We start from the raw sequence: 19,131 nt of genomic DNA, 5'->3' as shown, positions 1-19,131 counted from the left end.
TCTTCTGTAAACTGGTCATCTCTATATACCCGTCGCAACAACCACTGGTTGATTCTTATTTTTAAAACCCTCTTGGGCCTCACTCCCCCCTATCTGAGATATCTACCTCAGCCCTCATCCTACACACACAACACCCGTTCTGCCAGTCACATTCTGTTATTAAAGGTCCGCAAAGCACACACATCCCTGGGTTGCTTGTCTTTTCAGTTCGCTGCAGCTAGCGACTGGAACGAGCTGCAACAAACACTCAAACTGGACAGTTTTATCTCAATCTCTCCATTCAAAGTCTCAATCATGGACACTCTTACTGACAGTTGTGGCTGCTTTGCGTGATGTATTGCCCTTTGTGCTGTTGTCTGTGTCCAATTATGTTTGTACCATGTTGTGCTGCTGCCATGTTGTGTTGCTACCATGTTGTTGTCATGTTGTCGTGCTACCATGCTGTGTTGTCATGTGTTGCTGCCATGCTATGTTGTTATCTTAGATCTCTCGTTATGTAGTGTTGTGTTGTCTCTCTTGTCGTGTGTTTTGTCCCATATTTTTATTTAATTTGTTTTTATTTTTAATCCCAGCCCCCGTCCACGCAGGAGGCTACAATTAAGAATTTGTTCTTAACTGACCTGCCTAGTTAACTAAAGGTTAAATAAAAAATATATTCAAAAATGTTTTAACAAGATCTACATTTGTGTGTGTTTGGGTATTAATTTGAGTTTTCTATTTGTGTGTGTGTGTGTGTGTGTGTGTGTGTGTGTGTGTGTGATAGGGAGAGCCAGGATTCGGGCTGCCTGGTCCCCAGGGCCCTCCAGGCTTCCCTGGACCCAAAGGATTACCAGGACCCAAAGGAGACTCCGGTTTCCCCGGCAACCCCGGCTCGCCCGGACGTTCTGGCTTTGACGGTGGCCCTGGTGCCAAAGGTACTGTTCCAACTTTTATTGGTGTAGTCGGTTGGAGTTAGGAGCTTAGGAACACTGAAGATCCACCTATACTGAACATATGGCTTTTCTGTCAGTGGTTTCAAATTAAAGTGCCTTTTAAGTTATTATTTCCTCTTTTTATAGATCAACAACATCATACTCTAATCTTGCCTCATTATTTCTGGTCAGATTTTTCCAGACACAGCCTAGTTCTAGACTAAAAGCATGCTCAGTGGTGTCTTCAATAAATGTTATACTTAGTCCAGATCCGTGGCCGTCAGTGCTGTTTAAGAAGAGGGAGGACGATTATTTTTTTATGAGCGAGGCCTTTTTTTAAAATATTACAGAATATTGGATGACTGTCGTGCATATTACATTCCCCCAGCTCAATGTAACATCGATAGCTTTAGGCTACTACATGATACTCTAAACGAGCTAGCTATTTCTTTTAAGGAAATGAATTTGTTCAAGACTGTTCAACTATTGTCTTTCTACTACTCATCACATTTAACGTACTGCAGTGCTAGCTATCTGTAGTTTATGCTTTTAGTACTAGATTAATTCTCTGATCCTTTTAATTGGCTGGACAACATGTCAGTTCACGCTGCAAGAGCTCTGATAGGTTGGAGAATGTCCTCTGAAAGTTGTCATAATTACTGTGTAAGTCTATGGAAGGGGGTGAGAACATAGGTTTTCTAGACTTCTAGGTTTTGAAATGAAGTCAATGTTTCCAGAGGAGAATGGAAACTAGCTGTTAAAAAGAGTAAATAATAACTTAGTCATCTTTAAAGGCACTTTCATTTGAAACCACTGACAGTAAAGCCATATAAAAAAAATCTGAAATTCACTGAGGAGGATGGTCCTCCCCTTCCTCCCCTGAGGAGCCACCACTGGTCCAGATAAAATGTATTCTGTTAGCCAGCTAGTTAGTTGGTATTGCCATGTTAAAAAGTGTATGTTCTGTATCTGTTTGTCTCCCAGGGTACTCTGGTATCCCTGGTACACCTGTTAGGTAGCTAGCCAGTTGGTATTATTTTGTTAACAGGTGTGTGTGTTCTGTATTTGTTTGTCACTTCCAGGTGACTCTGGTATCCCTGGTATATCCGGAGCCCGTGGCCCTCCAGGTTCGCCCTCCATCGGCTCTCAGGGCATCCCCGGCCCCATTGGACCCCCAGGACCCATGGGCTCTCCAGGTAAGACAACCTAGCTGACCTTTGACGAGACAAAAATCAGGTTTGATTAATAGTTTGATTAGAGATAGACGTCTAGTTTGATTTATGGCATTTGTATCTAGTTGCTTACAGCGGACCTTGTAGTATCACCATAATTTGTACGTAATGCTAAGACTTTTTATCATATTGAACCTCTGCAAAGTCTTAATTTGTGAGAAAACCATGTAATTATATGTATGTATATTTATGCTGTATTTTCGAAATACAATATTTTGTTCTATTTTTGTTTTCGACACATTAACATTCTGTTGAGGTGACTCAATATGTGTTATCTCGAATGTATTGTCTCAGTCACAGATTGGTATTGGCATTATCACCTTCACCACATACTCATAACTTATATGAATGTTTATTATGTACAGAATCTCAAAGGACTGGCTATGTGGTTCAGGCAATGATGTCACACTTGTTATTAGGAAAGTAACACCATTCCTCTGCAAGGCTTTTGTGCACAGTTTGCAAACAGTTTGTAAGAGGTTAAATGGTTTGTAAAGGGTTTGCAAAGGGTTTGTAAGAGTGTAAAGGGTTTGTAAACAGTTTGTAAGAGGTTAAATGGTTTGTAAAGGGTTTGCAAAGGGTTTGTAAGAGTGTAAAGGGTTTGTAAACAGTTTGTAAGAGGTTAAATGGTTTGTAAAGGGTTTGTAAAGGGTTTGTTTGTTTGTTTTTTGTGCACTGAATGATGTCACCATGGGTGATCATGTGACGATTGCATCCCATTCTGGGTTATCAGTCATCGATGGTAGCCATACCCTGATCTTGGGAGTTCACTCTTATTCTTCTTCTCATCTCTCCTCACAACAGTCTTCTCATTGCTCTTCTTATTTTGCATGTTGTCACAGTCTCGTTGGCGATGCTCACTTGCGAAGCTGCTAGCTGTCACTCACCCACACAGTTCCAAGTTCACATTTCCTGCACTTGTTTTTGCCACTTTGTTCACAATTTGCCTTCATCTTTATAACTAATACAGTTGAAGTCGGAGGTTTACATACACTTAGGTTGGAGTCATTAAAACTCAGTTTTCAACTACTTCACAAATTTCTTGTTAACAAACTATAGTTTTGGCAAGTCGGTTAGGGCGTCTACTTTGTGCATGGCACAAGTCATTTTTCCAACAATTGTTTACAGACAGATTATTTCACTTATAATTCACTGTATCACAATTCCAGTGGGTCAGAAGAAGAACATACACTAAATTGACTGTGCCATTAAACAGCTTGGAAAATTCAGTGGGTCAGAAGAAGAACATACACTAAATTGACTGTGCCATTAAACAGCTTGGAAAATTCCAGAAAATTATGTCATGGCTTTAGAAGCTTCTGATAGGCTAATTGACATAATTTGAGTCAATTGGAGGTGTACCTTTGGATGTATTTCAAGGCCTACCTTCAAACTCGGTGCCTCTTTGCTTGACATCATGGGAAAATCAAAAGAAATCAGCCATGCCCTCAGAAAAAAGACCTTGGAGACCTCAACAAGTCTGGTTCATCCTTGGGAGCAATGTCCAAATGCCTGAAGGTACCGCGTTCATCTGTACAAACAATGGTACGCAAGTATAAACACCATGGGACCACGCAGCCGTTCAGGAAGGAGACGCGTTCCTTCTCTTAGTGATGAACGTACTTTGGTGTGAAAAGTGCAAATCAATCACAGAACAACAGCAAAGGACCCTGTGAAGATGCTGGAGGAAACAGGTAGAAAAGTATCTATATCCACAGTAAAACAAGTCCTATATAGTCATAACCTGAAAGGCCGCTCAGCAAGGAAGAAGCCACTGCTCCAAAACCGCCATAAAAAAGCCAGACTACGGTTTGCAACTGCACATGGCGACAAAGATCGTACATTTTGGAGAAATGTCCTCTGGTCTGATGAAACAAAAATAGAACTGTTTGGCCATAATGACCCTGTTATGTTTGGAGGAAAAAGGGGGAAGCTTGCAAGCCAAAGAACACCATCCCAACCGTGAAGCACGGGGGTGGCAGCATCATGTTGTGGGGGAGCTTTGCCACAGGAGGGACTGGTGCACTTCACAAAATAGATGGTAGCATGAGGTAGGAACATTTTGTGGATAAATTGAAGCAACATCTCAAGACATCAGTCAGGAAGTTAAAGCTTGGTCGCAAATGGGTCTTCCAAATGGACAATGACCCAAGCATACTTCCAAAGTTGTGGCAAAATGGCTTAAGGACAACAAAGTCAAGGTATTGGAGTGGCCGTCACAAAGCCCTGACCTCAATCCCATCGAACAAATGTGGGTAGAACTGAAAAAGCATGTGCGAGCAAGGAGGCCTACAAACCTGACTCAGTTACACCAGCTCTGTCAGGAGGAATGGGCCAAAATTCACCCAATTTATTGTGGGAAGCTTGTGGAAGGCTACCCGTAACGTTTGACCCAAGTTGAACAATTTAAAGGCAATGCTACCACATACTAATTGAGTGTATGTAAGCTTCTGACCCACTGGGAATGTGATGAAAGAAATAAAATCTGAAATAAATCATTCTCTACGATTATTCTGATATTTCACATTCTTAAAATAAAGTGGTGATCCTATCTGACCTAAGACAGGGACTTTTTACTAGGATTAAGTGTCAGGAATTGTGAAAAACTGAGTTTAAATGTATTTGGTTAAAGGTGTATGTAAACTTCCCACCTCAACTGTATGTCATTAGTCACACTCTTATTTTGTGCCTGCCACAACAAACTCTTTATTCACCTCCACTCATGGCACTCACAGTTCTGAAGGCTACACCATCATGTACAGTATGTCATGTTGGATAGACGTAGAGCATTGTAAACCCTCACCCCCCCCCCCCTTCCCCACCTCTCTTTCTTACTCTGAGATGTTCCTCATCCACTCCGCCCCATTTTGAATATACGCCCTCCTTACCTGCCGTCTTCTGACCTTTGACCTCAAGGCGAGAAAAGTCTTGTACCACAGCCGGTCTGGACGATAGTCTCTATCTGGCAGCTGATTGGTTGATTGGTATTGTATTTTTGTGTGATTGGTTGAAGGGACTGTACATCTGTTTGGTGTGACATCTTTACTCCGGCTATCTTTACTCTTGGGGTTCCCGAGTGGCTCAGCGGTCTAAGGCACAGTATCTCAGTGCTTGAGGCGTCACTACAGACACCCTGGTTTGAATCCAGGCTGTATCACAACTGTCTGTGATTGGGAGTCCCATAGTGTGGCGCACAATTGGCCCAGTGTCGTCCGGGTTTGGCCGGTGTTGGCAGTCATTATAAATAAGAATTTGTTCTTAACTGACTTGCCTAGTTAAATAAAGGTTAAATAAATATATATATATATATATATATATATATATACATATATATATATATATATAATAATAGAAAATGAGGTTATTTGACCTATTCTGGACTGACAAATGGAACCTTTATAATGTGTTGAATAGTCACTAATCATAAGTAGAGAGATTCCACTAGCGCTTAAAGTCAAGTTCAAAAAGCTTTATTGTCCATCAAATGTGCGTAAGACCAAATATTCTCTTTGGCATTTGTCAAAATTGACCTTCTGTGAGGTTATAGATAATGGGCAGATGCTGATCAGGAAGTGAGAATGTTATTGATTCCTTATTGATTCCTTGCATTTCAGGATACTCAGGCGCCAACGGAGAGAAGGGAGACCCCGGTTCTCCCGGCCTGGACATTCCAGGGTTGCCAGGCGACAGAGGAAGTCCCGGTTTCCCCGGCAACCCCGGGGGAGTTGGACCACAGGGTAACCCTGGTGGCCCTGGCCGAGACGGACTGCCTGGCCTGCCTGGTAGGATAACAGACCAACACCAACATCAAACCTTCCTAATCTATGTGTCTGTTTTAGTCTCTATCTGTCTAGTTTTCAATCTTTTTCTGTGTTATGAATGGACTGTAAGAAATCAGATTCGATTGCTGGTTTACATAGGCAGCCTAATTCTGATATTTTGCCCAATTAATGGCAAAAGGTCTGATCTTACTGGTCAAAAGACTAATTAGTGGCATAAGGTCAGAATTGGGCTGCATGTGATAACGCAGCCTGTGTGTTTATTTCAGTCTCGTCTATATCTGGTTCCAAATCTCTTTCTGTGTAATCTTCATACAGTATATGAGCTCCCGAGTGGCGCGGCAGTCTAAGGCACTGCATCTCAGTGCTAGTGGTGTCACTGCAGACCCTGGTTCGTTTCCAGGCTGTATCACAATCGGCCGTGATTGGGAGTCCCAATAGGGCAGCGCACAATTGGCCCAGTGTCGTCCAGATTAGGGTTTGGCCGGGTTAGGCCGTCATTGTAAATAAGAATTTGTTCTTTGTGACTTGCCTAGTTAAATAAAGGTTAAATATAGAATTAAATATGGACTGGCCAGTATGATGTCACACTGACTACCTTTCTCTCTCTTTATTTTCTGTTGGAGATTGTTGTTACTCTACCTCCATCCCAAATGGCACCCTATTCCCTATATATGGACTCTAGTCAAAAGTAAGGCACTATATAGGGAATAGGGTGCGATATGGGACACAGACAGTGTCGCTGACCTTCACCCTGTCTTGATGGGGAATTGCCAGTCAAAAGTCTGTCCATCAACAGGTGGGAAAGGAGACATGGGTGTGATGGGAGCTCCTGGACCTCTGGGATCCCCTGGGAACCCCGGAGCCCCGGCTTCCCTGGACCTAAAGGTACGCGTGCAACACACACACACACACACACACACACACACACACTAGAGCTGGGTGATATGGACACAAATTGACTGAGTTATAACGATAAATTGAACAATAACTTTAATAACTTTAACATTAATGTGCACCGCTGTTAATGTGACCGTAAGGAGCCTACACACAAACACATAAACACACATGTTGGTATACACACATATTGGTACTGTATGTGTCTTCAATAATAGACCTTCTGAGTCTTTGTGTCTCCTTCCTCCAGGTGACGATGGTTTCCCAGGGCGACCAGGTGGGCCCGGCGGTTCAGGTCTGAAGGGAGACAGGGGAGAGCCCGGTATCGCGGGACTCCCAGGACCCAGTATTCCTCCCCAGGAACTGAAGGGTGGGAAGGGAGAACCAGGAGCACCAGGTACGTCTTTCTCTCTGTCTGTTTATCTGCATGTCTCTCTCTCTGCCTGTTTCTGACTGACTGATGTAGGCAGCTAAATACGCAGCTTTGTCTCACTGTCCTTACTGTTTCCTGTGTTTTTTGTGTTGTGTAGGTTTAGGAGGACTGCCAGGTCAAAAGGGTATCCCTGGTCTCCCTGGAGATGCTGGTATACCAGAACACTAGTACAGTCATCCCTCCAGATTGACCTCTACTGACAGGTCATCCTCCAGAATGACCACTACTGAACAGAATGTAAGTCATCCCTCCAGAAGAACTGAACGGACGACCTGGATTGCCAGGACCTCAAGGTATACTCATACTACTGAACATCTAGAATCCCTCCACTCATGACCCTACTGAACACTAGCACAGTCATCCCTCCAGAATGTCCTCTACTGAACACTAGTACAGTCATCCCTCCAGAATGACCTACTGAACACTGCAACACTACTGTACAGTCATACTGAACACCATCCCTCCAGAATGACCTCTACTGAACACTAGTACATACTGACCTCTACTGAACACTACTGAACACTAGTACAGTCATCCCTCCAGAATGACCTCTACTGAACACTAGCACAGTCATCCCTCCAGAATCCCTGAACACTAGTACAGAATGACCTCTACTGAACACTAGTACAGTCATCTACTCCATAATGACCTCTACTGAACACTAGAACAGTCATCCCTCCAGAATGACCTGAACACTAGTACAGCCATCCCTCCAGAATGACCACACTAGTGACCTCTACTGAACACTAGAACAGTCATCCCTCCAGAATGACCTCTACTGAACACTAGTACAGTCATCCCTCCAGAATGACCTCTACTGAACACTAGTACAGCCATCCCTCCAGAATGACCACTACTGAACACTAGTACAGTCATCCCTCCAGAATGACCTCTACTGAACACTAGTACAGTCATCCCTCCAGAATGACCTCTACTGAACACTAGAACAGTCATCCCTCCAGAATGACCTCTACTGAACACTAGTACAGCCATCCCTCCAGAATGACCTCTACTGAACACTAGTACAGTCATCCCTCCAGAATGACCTCTACTGAACACTCCAGAAGACCTCTACTACAGTCATCCCTCCAGAATGACCTCTACTGAACACTAGTACAGCCACAGCCATCCCTCCAGAATGACCCATCCCTCCTGACCTCTACTGAACACTAGTACAGCCATCCCTCCAGAATGACCTCTACTGAACACTAGCACAGTCATCCTACGTTTCCTGTTTTATTATGTGTCTTGCCACTTCAGGATGCTCAACCCAAATGGGCTTATAAAACATGCATATTTCCAAGTACCATGCCTTCCTCAAGATATGTTTCAGCCCCATAATGTCCTCTACTGAACGCAAACTCCTAATTTCCTCTGCCGTGTTCAGGTCCCAAAGGAGACGCAGGTATCCCTGGAGGATCAGGCTCACCAGGAGCCCCAGGAGCTAAAGGCAACATGGGAGAGATGGGCTTCCCAGGTGGGTATTAGACCACCCCATATCCCCACCATCATGTGTTATAACCACATATCCCCATCATCACGTTCTATTACCTCATATCCCCACTATCACCATCATGTTCTATAACCTCAAATCCATACCATTATGTTCTATAACCTCATATCCCCACCATCATGTTCTATAACCTCATATCCCCACCATCATGTTCTATAACCTCAAATCCCCACCATCCTGTTCTATAACCTCATATCCCCACCATCATGTTCTATAACCTCATATCCCCACCATCATGTTCTATAACCTCATATCCCCACCATCATGTTCTATCATGTTCTATATTTTTTCTCAGTAATGAGACTGCAAGAGCCAAACTTCCGGCGCCGACAGAGATGGCCGCCTCGCTTCGCGTTCCTAGGAAACTATGCAGTTTTTTGTTTTTTTACGTGTTATTTCTTACATTAGTACCCCAGGCCATCTTAGGTTTCATTAGATACAGTCGAGAAGAACTACTGTATATAAGATCAGCGTCAACTCACCATCAGTACGACCAAGAATATGTTTTTCGCGACGCGGATCCTGTGTTCTGCCTTACAAACAGGACAACGGAATGGAACGCATGCAGCGAACCAAAAAACGACTCCGAAAAAGAGGGAAACGTGGCGGTCTTCTGGTCAGACTACGGAGACGGGCACATCGTGCCCCACTTCCTAGCATTCTTCTTGCCAATGTCCAGTCTCTTGACAACAAGGTTGATGAAATCCGAGCAAGGGTAGCATTCCAGAGGGACATCAGAGACTGTAACGTTCTGTGCTTCACGGAAACATGGCTCACTGGAGAGACGCTATCCGAAGCGGTGCAGCCAACGGGTTTCTACACGCATCGCGCCGACAGAAACAAACACCTTTCTGGTAAGAAGAGGGGTGGGGGTGTATGCCTTATGGCTAACGAGGCATGGTGCGATGAAAGAAACATACAGGAACTCAAATCCTTCTGTTCACCTGATTTAGAATTCCTCACAATCAAATGTAGACCGCATTATCTACCAAGAGAATTCTCTTCGATTATAATCACAGCCGTATATATCCCCCCCAAGCAGACACATCGATGGCTCTGAACAAACTTTATTTAACTCTTTGCAAACTGGAAACCATTTATCCGGAGGCTGCATTCATTGTTGCTGGGGATTTTAACAAGGCTAATCTGAAAACAAGACTCCCTAAAATTTATCAGCATATCGATTGCGCAACCAGGGGCGGAAAAACCTTGGATCACTGTTACTCTAACTTCTGCGACGCATATAAGGCCCTGCCCCGCCCCCCTTTCGGAAAAGCTGACCACGACTCCATTTTGCTGATACCTGCCTACAGACAAAAGCTAAAAAAAGAAGCTCCCACGCTGAGGTCTGTCCAACGCTGGTCCGACCAAGCTGACTCCACACTCCAAGACTGCTTCCATCACGTGGACTGGGACATATTTCGTATTGCGTCAGATAACAACATTGACGAATACGCTGATTCGGTGTGCGAGTTCATTAGAACGTGCGTTGAAGATGTCGTTCCCATAGCAACGATTAAAACATTCCCTAACCAAAAACCGTGGATTGATGGCATCATTCGCGTGAAACTGAAAGCGCGAACCACTGCTTTCAATCAGGGCAAGGTGTCTGGTAACATGACTGAATACAAACAATGCAGCTATTCCCTCCGTAAGGCTATCAAACAAGCTAAGCGTCAGTACAGAGACAAAGTAGAATCCCAATTCAACGGCTCAGACACAAGAGGCATGTGGCAGGGTCTACAGTCAATCACGGACTACAGGAAGAAATCCAGCCCAGTCACGGACTAGGATGTCTTGCTCCCAGGCAGACTAAATAACTTTTTTGCCCGCTTTGAGGACAATACAGTGCCACTGACACTGCCTGCAACGGAAAAATGCGGTCTCTCCTTCACTGCAGCCGAGGTGAGTAAAACATTTAAACGCGTTAACCCTCGCAAGGCTGCAGGCCCAGACGGCATCCCCAGCCGCGCCCTCAGAGCATGCGCAGACCAGCTGGCTGATGTGTTTACGGACATATTCAATCAATCCCTATACCAGTCTGCTGTTCCCACATGCTTCAAGAGGGCCACCATTGTTCCTGTTCCCAAGAAAGCTAAGGTAACTGAGCTAAATGACTACCGCCCCGTAGCACTCACTTCCGTCATCATGAAGTGCTTTGAGAGACTAGTCAAGGACCATATCACCTCCACCCTACCTGACACCCTAGACCCACTCCAATTTGCTTACCACTCAAATAGGTCCACAGACGATGCAATCTCAACCACACTGCACACTGCCCTAACCCATCTGGACAAGAGGAATACCTATGTGAGAATGCTGTTCATCGACTACAGCTCGGCATTCAACACCATAGTACCCTCCAAGCTCGTCATCAAGCTCGAGACCCTGGGTCTCGACCCCGCCCTGTGCAACTGGGTACTGGACTTCCTGACGGGCCGCCCCCAGGTGGTGAGGGTAGGTAACAACATCTCTTCCCCGCTGATCCTCAACACTGGGGCCCCACAAGGGTGCGTTCTGAGCCCTCTCCTGTACTTCCTGTTCACCCACGACTGCGTGGCCACACACGCCTCCAACTCAATCATCAAGTTTGCGGACGACACAACAGTGGTAGGCTTGATTACCAACAACGACGAGACGGCCTACAGGGAGGAGGTGAGGGCCCTCGGAGTGTGGTGTCAGGAAAATAACCTCACACTCAACGTCAACAAAACTAAGGAGATGATTGTGGACTTCAGGAAACAGCAGAGGGAACACCCCCCTATCCACATCGATGGAACAGTAGTGGAGAGAGTAGCAAGTTCCTCGGCATTCACATCACAGACAAACTGAATTGGTCCACTCACACAGACAGCATCGTGAAGAAGTCGCAGCAGCGCCTCTTCAACCTCAGGAGGCTGAAGAAATTCGGCTTGTCACCAAAAGCACTCACAAACTTCTACAGATGCACAATCGAGAGCATCCTGGCGGGCTGTATCACCGCCTGGTACGGCAACTGCTCCGCCCTCAACCGTAAGGCTCTCCAGAGGGTAGTGAGGTCTGCACAACGCATCACCGGGGGCAAACTACGTGCCCTCCAGGACACCTACTCCACCCGATGTTACAGGAAGGCCATAAAGATCATCAAGGACACCAACCACCCGAGCCACTGCCTGTTCACCCCGCTATCATCCAGAAGGCGAGGTCAGTACAGGTGCATCAAAGCTGGGACCGAGAGACTGAAAAACAGCTTCTATCTCAAGGCCATCAGACTGTTAAACAGCCACCACTAACATTGAGTGGCTGCTGCCAACACACTGACACTGACTCAACTCCAGCCACTTTTAATGGGAATTGATGGGAAATGATGTAAATATATCACTAGCCACTTTAAACAATGCTACCTTATATAATGTTACTTACCCTACATTATTCATCTCATATGCATACGTATATACTGTACTCTATATCATCGACTGCATCCTTATGTAATACATGTATCACTAACCACTTAAACTATGCCACTTTGTTTACATACTCATCTCATATGTATATACTGTACTCGATACCATCTACTGTATCTTGCCTATGCTGCTCTGTACCATCACTCATTCATATATCCTTATGTACATATTCTTTATCCCCTTACACTGTGTATAAGACAGTAGTTTAGGAATTGTTAGTTAGATTACTTGTTGGTTATTACTGCATTGTCGGAACTAGAAGCACAAGCATTTCGCTACACTCGCATTAACATCTGCTAACCATGTGTATGTGACAAATAAAAATTTGATTTGATGATTTGATTTTGACCTCATATCCCCACCATCACCATCATGTTCTATAACCTCATATCCCCACCATCATGTTCTATAACCTAATATCCCCACCATCATGTTCTATAACCTCATATCCCCACCATCATGTTCTATAACCTCATATCCCCACCATCATGTTCTATAACCTCAAATCCACACCATCATGTTATATAACCTCATATCCCCACCATCACCATCATGTTCTATAACCTCATATCCCCACCATCATGTTCTATAACCTCATATCCCCACCATCATGTTCTATAACCTCATATCCCCAACATCATGTTCTATAACCTCATATCCCCACCATCATGTTCTATAACCTCATATCCCCAACATCATGTTCTATAACCTCATATCCCCACCATCACCATCATGTTCTATAACCTCATATCCCCACCATCATGTTCTATAACCTCATATCCCCACCATCATGTTCTATAACCTCATATCCCCAACATCATGTTCTATAACCTCATATCCCCACCATCATGTTCTATAACCTCATATCCCCAACATCATGTTCTATAACCTCATATCCTCACCATCACCATTATGTTCTATAACCCCATATCCCCACCATCACCATCATGTTCTATATCCTCATATCCCCACCATCACCATCATGTTCTATAACCTCATATCCCCACCATCATGTTCTATAACCTCATATCCCCACCATCATATTCTATAACCTCATATCCCCACCATCACCATCATGTTCTATAACCTCATATCCCCACCATCATGTTCTATAACCTCATATCCCCACCATCATGTTTTATAACCTCATATCCCCACCATCATGTTCTATAACCTCATATCCCCACCATCATGTTCTATAACCTCATATCCCCACCATCATGTTTTATAACCTCATATCCCCACCATCACCATCATGTTCTATAACCTCATATCCCCACCATCATGGTTTATAACCTCATATCCCCACCATCATGTTCTATAACTACATATCCCCACCATTACCATCATGTTCTATAACCTCATATCCCCACCTTCATGTTCTATAACCTCATATCCCCACCTTCATGTTCTATAACCTCATATCCCCACCATCATGTTCTATAACCACATATCCCCACCATCACCATCATGTTCTATAACCTCATATCCCCACCATCATGTTCTATAACCACATATCCCCACCATCACCATTATGTTCTATAACCACATATCTCCACCATCATGTTCTATAACCTCATATCCCCACCATCAATGTTCTATAACCTCATATCCTCACCATCACGTTTAATAACCACATATCCCCATCATCACCATCATGTTCTATAACCTCATATCCCCACCATCACCATCGCCGAAATGTTTATTGACCTGTCATCCCTATGTTCTACACACTAAAATATAATCAAGAATACTTTTTTTTAATGTAAAGACTTCCCATAACCCCGAGATTTGGCCACTCTCAGCACTCCATGTTCATAGAAACGCTGGCCGTTATGAATTAACATGCCTGAATACTTTCATTTTGTTACAGCAGGTGTTCTGTAACAGTTTAATGATGGAAAAAACAAGTATACAAATACAGTTTGATCCATATATTGATTGCTAGATTAATAACAATTAGTTAGAATATTGTCACCGAACTCTATTTATCCGACTACACCAATCTTATTGTCCATTTATGATGATGTCACAGGACCCACAGGGGCGAAAGGAACTCCGGGTCAATCAGGTCGGTCGGGTGGACCCGGTAGTTCAGGAGCATCAGGGTTCCCTGGAGCTAAGGGAGAGCCCGGTTCCCCTGGCTTTGGTTCCCCGGGAGCTACAGGTCCCAAGGTATGGAACCATCTACTCTAGAACCCTTTAGAACCATCTAGAACCGTATAGAACCCGTACCGCATAGAACCGTGTGTACCTTTAAGCATACGTCTAGATCTCTGTTCAAGTTTAGATGAGTTTACCTGTTTCAAAGGGAACTATATACTCATTCTGAATGATATTTGAGTAATATGGAAAATCTGCTTCATCGTCTACAATGCAACTTTATTCCTTTCTCTCCCTCTCTCCTGCTCTCTCTCTCTCCTACTCTCTCTCTCTCTCCTACTCTCTCTCTCTCTCTCTCTCTCTCTCTCTCCTGCTCTCTCTCTCTCTCTCCTGCTCTCTCTCACTCTCTCTCTCTCCTGCTCTCTCTCTCTCTCTCTCTCTCTCCTGCTCTCTCTCCTGCTCTCTCTCTCTCTATCCCTTATCCCTCTCTCTCTCTCTCTCTCTCTCTCTCTCTCTCTCTCTCTCTCCTGCTCTCTCTCTCTCTCCTGCTCTCTCTCACTCTCTCTCTCCTGCTCTCTCGCTCTCTCTCTCTCCTGCTTTCTCTCTCTCTCTCTCCTGCTCTCTCTCTCTCTCTATCCCTTATCCCTCTCTCTCTCTTCCTCTCTCTCTCTCTCTCAGGGTGAGCCCGGCCAGTCAGGATTCCCCGGACAAAACGGAGTAAAAGGAACTCCCGGAACACCAGGTCTTCCAGGGTTTCCTGGCGGCCCTGGCGCCAAAGGTGACCCCGGCCTCCCAGGATTTCAAGGTAACTAATGGTTACGGTGCTACGGTCTAACCACGAGCATTGGCTAGTAGAAGAAGAATCAGGTGTATGATATTCTTCCAAGCCTTCATCTCATATCCAGCTACCTATGTCATTAAATCTGTCCGGCTGTCTTTCTGGTACTTCCTCTAGGTTCTCCCGGGATTCCCGGGCCTAAGGGTCTGGATGGTATCCCCGGTAACCCCGGTCTCAGCGGACCACCCGGCCGACCGGGAGAGAACGGCCGTGCCGGATCACCTGGGTTCCCAGGGGACAAGGGTCAGGCGGGTCGTGACGGAATCCCTGGACCAGCGGGAGTCAAAGGAGACCCAGGTAGTTGGCGTAGTCACTTAAATGAGCAATCTGGGATTGCTACTTACATTTTTTTACTTTTAAATTATTAATATATACCCATTGATTCTTGAATGATATAACTTATAAATGCCTCATGAGCTTAGTTCAACTGTCAACAATACCCCAAAGTTGTAGTCAAATTGATAAAACAAAATTATCCAAAATGTAATTGTTCACAAGGATTTAGCGCTGGGGATATTATGCAGTAAGACCAAAGTGTTATATTATTAGATGGATGTCTAAAATGAAACCCTCTTTTTCCCATGATCGTCTTGTCCTACAGGTCTTCCTGGTTTCGGTGGCCCCGGTTCTCCTGGTCTCCCAGGATTACCAGGTGAGACTCACCCCCACCTGACTGACTGTCTTTGTTACTCTCACACAAACCATACATACACTCTACACTAGCTCCTAAATGACAGACAAACCATCCACTACAGAGAACAGACGGTAGCCGATAACCGACTATAGACCATATACAACTTAAATAGCATTTGCCATCTAGTTCTCTACCAATAGAAGTCGACAACAACCACTACTACTCTACTAACTACTACTACCAACGTCCTTCAATCACCACTTTACTTGATTTCCGTTGTTTATGCTGTATGTTGACTGTGTGTAAATCCCTCCAGCTGTGTTCTTCCTTTACATCTGTTTATTGCTGGCAGCACCATTTCACCAGGTCACATTCTGAGTGTGTGTCAATGTACTTGGTGAATAAAAGGGATTGTTATTATGAAAGGACCTTGTGTTTTTGCCATCGGTTCACCACAGGTGCTAAGGGAGATCTTGGCGCCCCTGGTTCTTCCGGTAGCCCTGGCTTCCCTGGTCAGAAGGGAGAGATGGGTTTCTCTGGCCTGCCTGGGTCCCCTGGCAGCGTTGGGCCCCCTGGCGCACCAGGTGTGGCCCTCCAGGGTCCCAAAGGTAACGCCGGCCCCCCCGGACCCCCTGGAAGAGGAGGTATGTTATGAATTGACCACTCCATCACTTTTTAGCCAATGTTGCTGCCTGGTTTTCTGGACATTTTGAAGTCTGGAGCCTCCTGGTTGTAGTGTTTGGTATAGTTAAAAGTTTAAAATGTATCAAATCGTGGACGGGGAAGGAAATTTGAAAGATAGATTATTGATATATTTTCTCTCTGACACATGACACACACACACATTGTATACACACACACATACCCAAGTAAAATCCAGGCAGCAAACATGGCCTACCTGCAGCTCTTTATGTGAATGCTTTATGTTAATCCCATTGATTTGCATGAGATGTGAACCTCTTTGTCAATCAACACTGGTCCCAGATCAGCTATATGTCACTGAGCACAAACATACACTGTCACTCAAATCACCATCGTTGTGATACACTGAGCACTGAACCGAACCGATTGTATCACCACCACCACTATGCAACCAAACGTCCCCCACCCCCTTACCCCCTCACTACACAATGTTGGGGTGCGCCGCCAACACGCACCAATCACTGTGTCTCCCTCGCCGTCTGGGTTCCAGCTACGCCCCCAACATCAGAGCATGGGGGGTGACCACACGTTGTTGTCTACGTCCTCCATCCATCCATCCATCCATCAATCCAGCCATCTGTTTGTCAATCATCTCTCCATCCTTGTGTCTCCTCACCCCCTCTCCCTCCCCTTTCGGTTGCAGGGGAACGGATCCTGATCTGTCCATCTCTCCACAGGGTTGATGTGCGTGTGTCTTGTGTGTTGTTTGGTGTTTTATATCCTAATTGTCTAATTATGTGACGTTGGTGTGAAGCAGACGAACTAAAGTCAAACCTGTAACAGGAGGGGTTTCAAAAGCCTAGAAAACAAATATTTGGTGGATTCAACAACAAAGAACCTAGACTATCTAGAAACAAGAAGTATCACCACCATTATCTATAAAAGTGAGAAGAGTGTTGTAAGTCAAAGGGGTATCGATGGGTTTGACTGAGCATTTCCAATACAACGTTGGCGTAGTCGGTCAAATAGATCTCATTGACTGCCGGTATAGCATTGAACCCCTGTATTATACAGTTAAGGAATGAACTATAAAGTGTTCTCACTCTAGATCAGTGTCATTTATGAAAGGAATAATACACTGTTCAACTGAACACTGATTGATGATTGATTGATTTTATTAGCCAGCCCCCAAAAATATGCATATTCACACAATACATACATTTTAAATACTTATTTCCATTGTGTTCCCGAGTCCCTAGACCACAACACAGTGGATGCAGTATTATCAATAGGCTACTGGAGTCTAGGTAAGACTGAGAAGGTTTGACTGTGACTCGTCTGTTTCTCCCACAGTGTGTCAGTCAACTGTTTGTCCTGCATGGGCCATGTGTGTCCAGCCGTACCTCAGCACCTGAATCACAACGCCAGACTATAGCACAGAGTTGGGCTCAGTTAGAACATTAAGACCACAATTAAACATATTTGAATTCCAGATTTAATTCCAACTCCCTTAGACTTAGTTACATTGATAAGGTGTCTAAGAGGAGATCGCTATAGGTCTATAATCCTCTATACCAGGTGGTGTCAAACTAACTATGACCTGGTGCCCCATTCGGTCTTGAGGTCCTGAGGGCCGCACTGAAGACCAGTAATAATTTCTCGCAGTAAAAATTTGCAAAAAAATGTAGTCCTCTGTCCATTGTTTTTTTACATTTTCAGTGCTCCCCGACTTTCTAGCTTTCATTTTGGTTATTGTTAGTGAGCTGTACACCATCAACAACTATATGAATGCAGGTCCATTATAATTTCAACACAGTTTTGATTTGGTTTCAGTAACTTTATATTGAGTTTGTTCTCCCCCCAACCCCCCCCCTGCCAAAATAATATATATTTAAAAAATTACATTAAAAAAAAAGTTTGACACCCCTGCTCTAAATCTCTAAATTTGACATGCCATCCTCTAAATCGATTTCCTCACATCACTTGCGCTGAACTTTAAGTAAGATCTTGATTCTCAAAATATCTCCCAAAAGTGTCTCTTACATTTGAGATCTATGAATACACTGATTATACCAAACATTAGGAACACCTTCCACCTTCCCTTTGCCCTCAGAACTGCCTCAATATGTCTGGGCATGGACTCTACAAGGTGTCGAAAGCGTTCCACAGGGATGCCGGCACATGTTGACTCCAATGCCTCCCACAGATGTGTCAAGTTGGCTGGATGTACAGCGTTGCAGTTCTTGACATAAACCAGTGTGCCTGGCATCTACTACCATACCCCTTTCAAAGGCACTTACATATTTGTTTTGACCATTCACCCTCTGAATGGCACACATACACAATCCATCTCTAAATTGTACAATGATTGAAGTGCTTTTAACAAGTGACATCAATAAGGGATCATAGCTTTCACCTGGATTCACCTGGTCAGTCTATGTCATGGAAAGAGCATTTGTATACTCAGTGTAGATGTACATATATAGTATATTATAGAAAGCTGTATTGAGCCCAGTACTACTAGCCCAGCTCTGTGCCAGGATAGGCGTCATCTCCAGTTGTGGGGGGGATGAGAGCGATGGTATGACATGTACTTCCTGTTTCCTGTGTCTTGGCTCCACCCCCTGTGGTGTGGCCCCTCCCCCTCTGATGACACGTTCGTCCGTACCCAGGTCCCGAAGGTCAGAGTTCCAGTACACAAGCATC

The 19,131-nt window shown here is 44.5% G+C and overlaps 1 protein-coding gene across 1 annotated transcript in view; it reads left to right on the top strand.

The window, feature by feature from the left end:
* Window positions 1-19,131, top strand: part of LOC135516103 (collagen alpha-5(IV) chain-like) — a 90,251-nt gene that overhangs the window by 59,249 nt on the left and 11,871 nt on the right. Inside the window, 14 exon segments of the mRNA XM_064940143.1 lie at window positions 764-914; window positions 1,994-2,107; window positions 5,758-5,925; window positions 6,722-6,784; window positions 6,787-6,810; window positions 7,070-7,216; window positions 7,350-7,424; window positions 7,510-7,545; window positions 8,640-8,729; window positions 14,244-14,383; window positions 14,990-15,116; window positions 15,267-15,446; window positions 15,751-15,801; window positions 16,242-16,427. Of these exon segments, the coding sequence (XP_064796215.1) occupies window positions 764-914; window positions 1,994-2,107; window positions 5,758-5,925; window positions 6,722-6,784; window positions 6,787-6,810; window positions 7,070-7,216; window positions 7,350-7,424; window positions 7,510-7,545; window positions 8,640-8,729; window positions 14,244-14,383; window positions 14,990-15,116; window positions 15,267-15,446; window positions 15,751-15,801; window positions 16,242-16,427 (1,552 nt within the window).

The sequence above is a fragment of the Oncorhynchus masou genome, chromosome 27 (assembly GCF_036934945.1).
Source record: "Oncorhynchus masou masou isolate Uvic2021 chromosome 27, UVic_Omas_1.1, whole genome shotgun sequence".
Lineage (NCBI taxonomy): Eukaryota > Metazoa > Chordata > Actinopteri > Salmoniformes > Salmonidae > Oncorhynchus > Oncorhynchus masou.
This window is presented reverse-complemented; position numbering and strand designations above follow the sequence as displayed.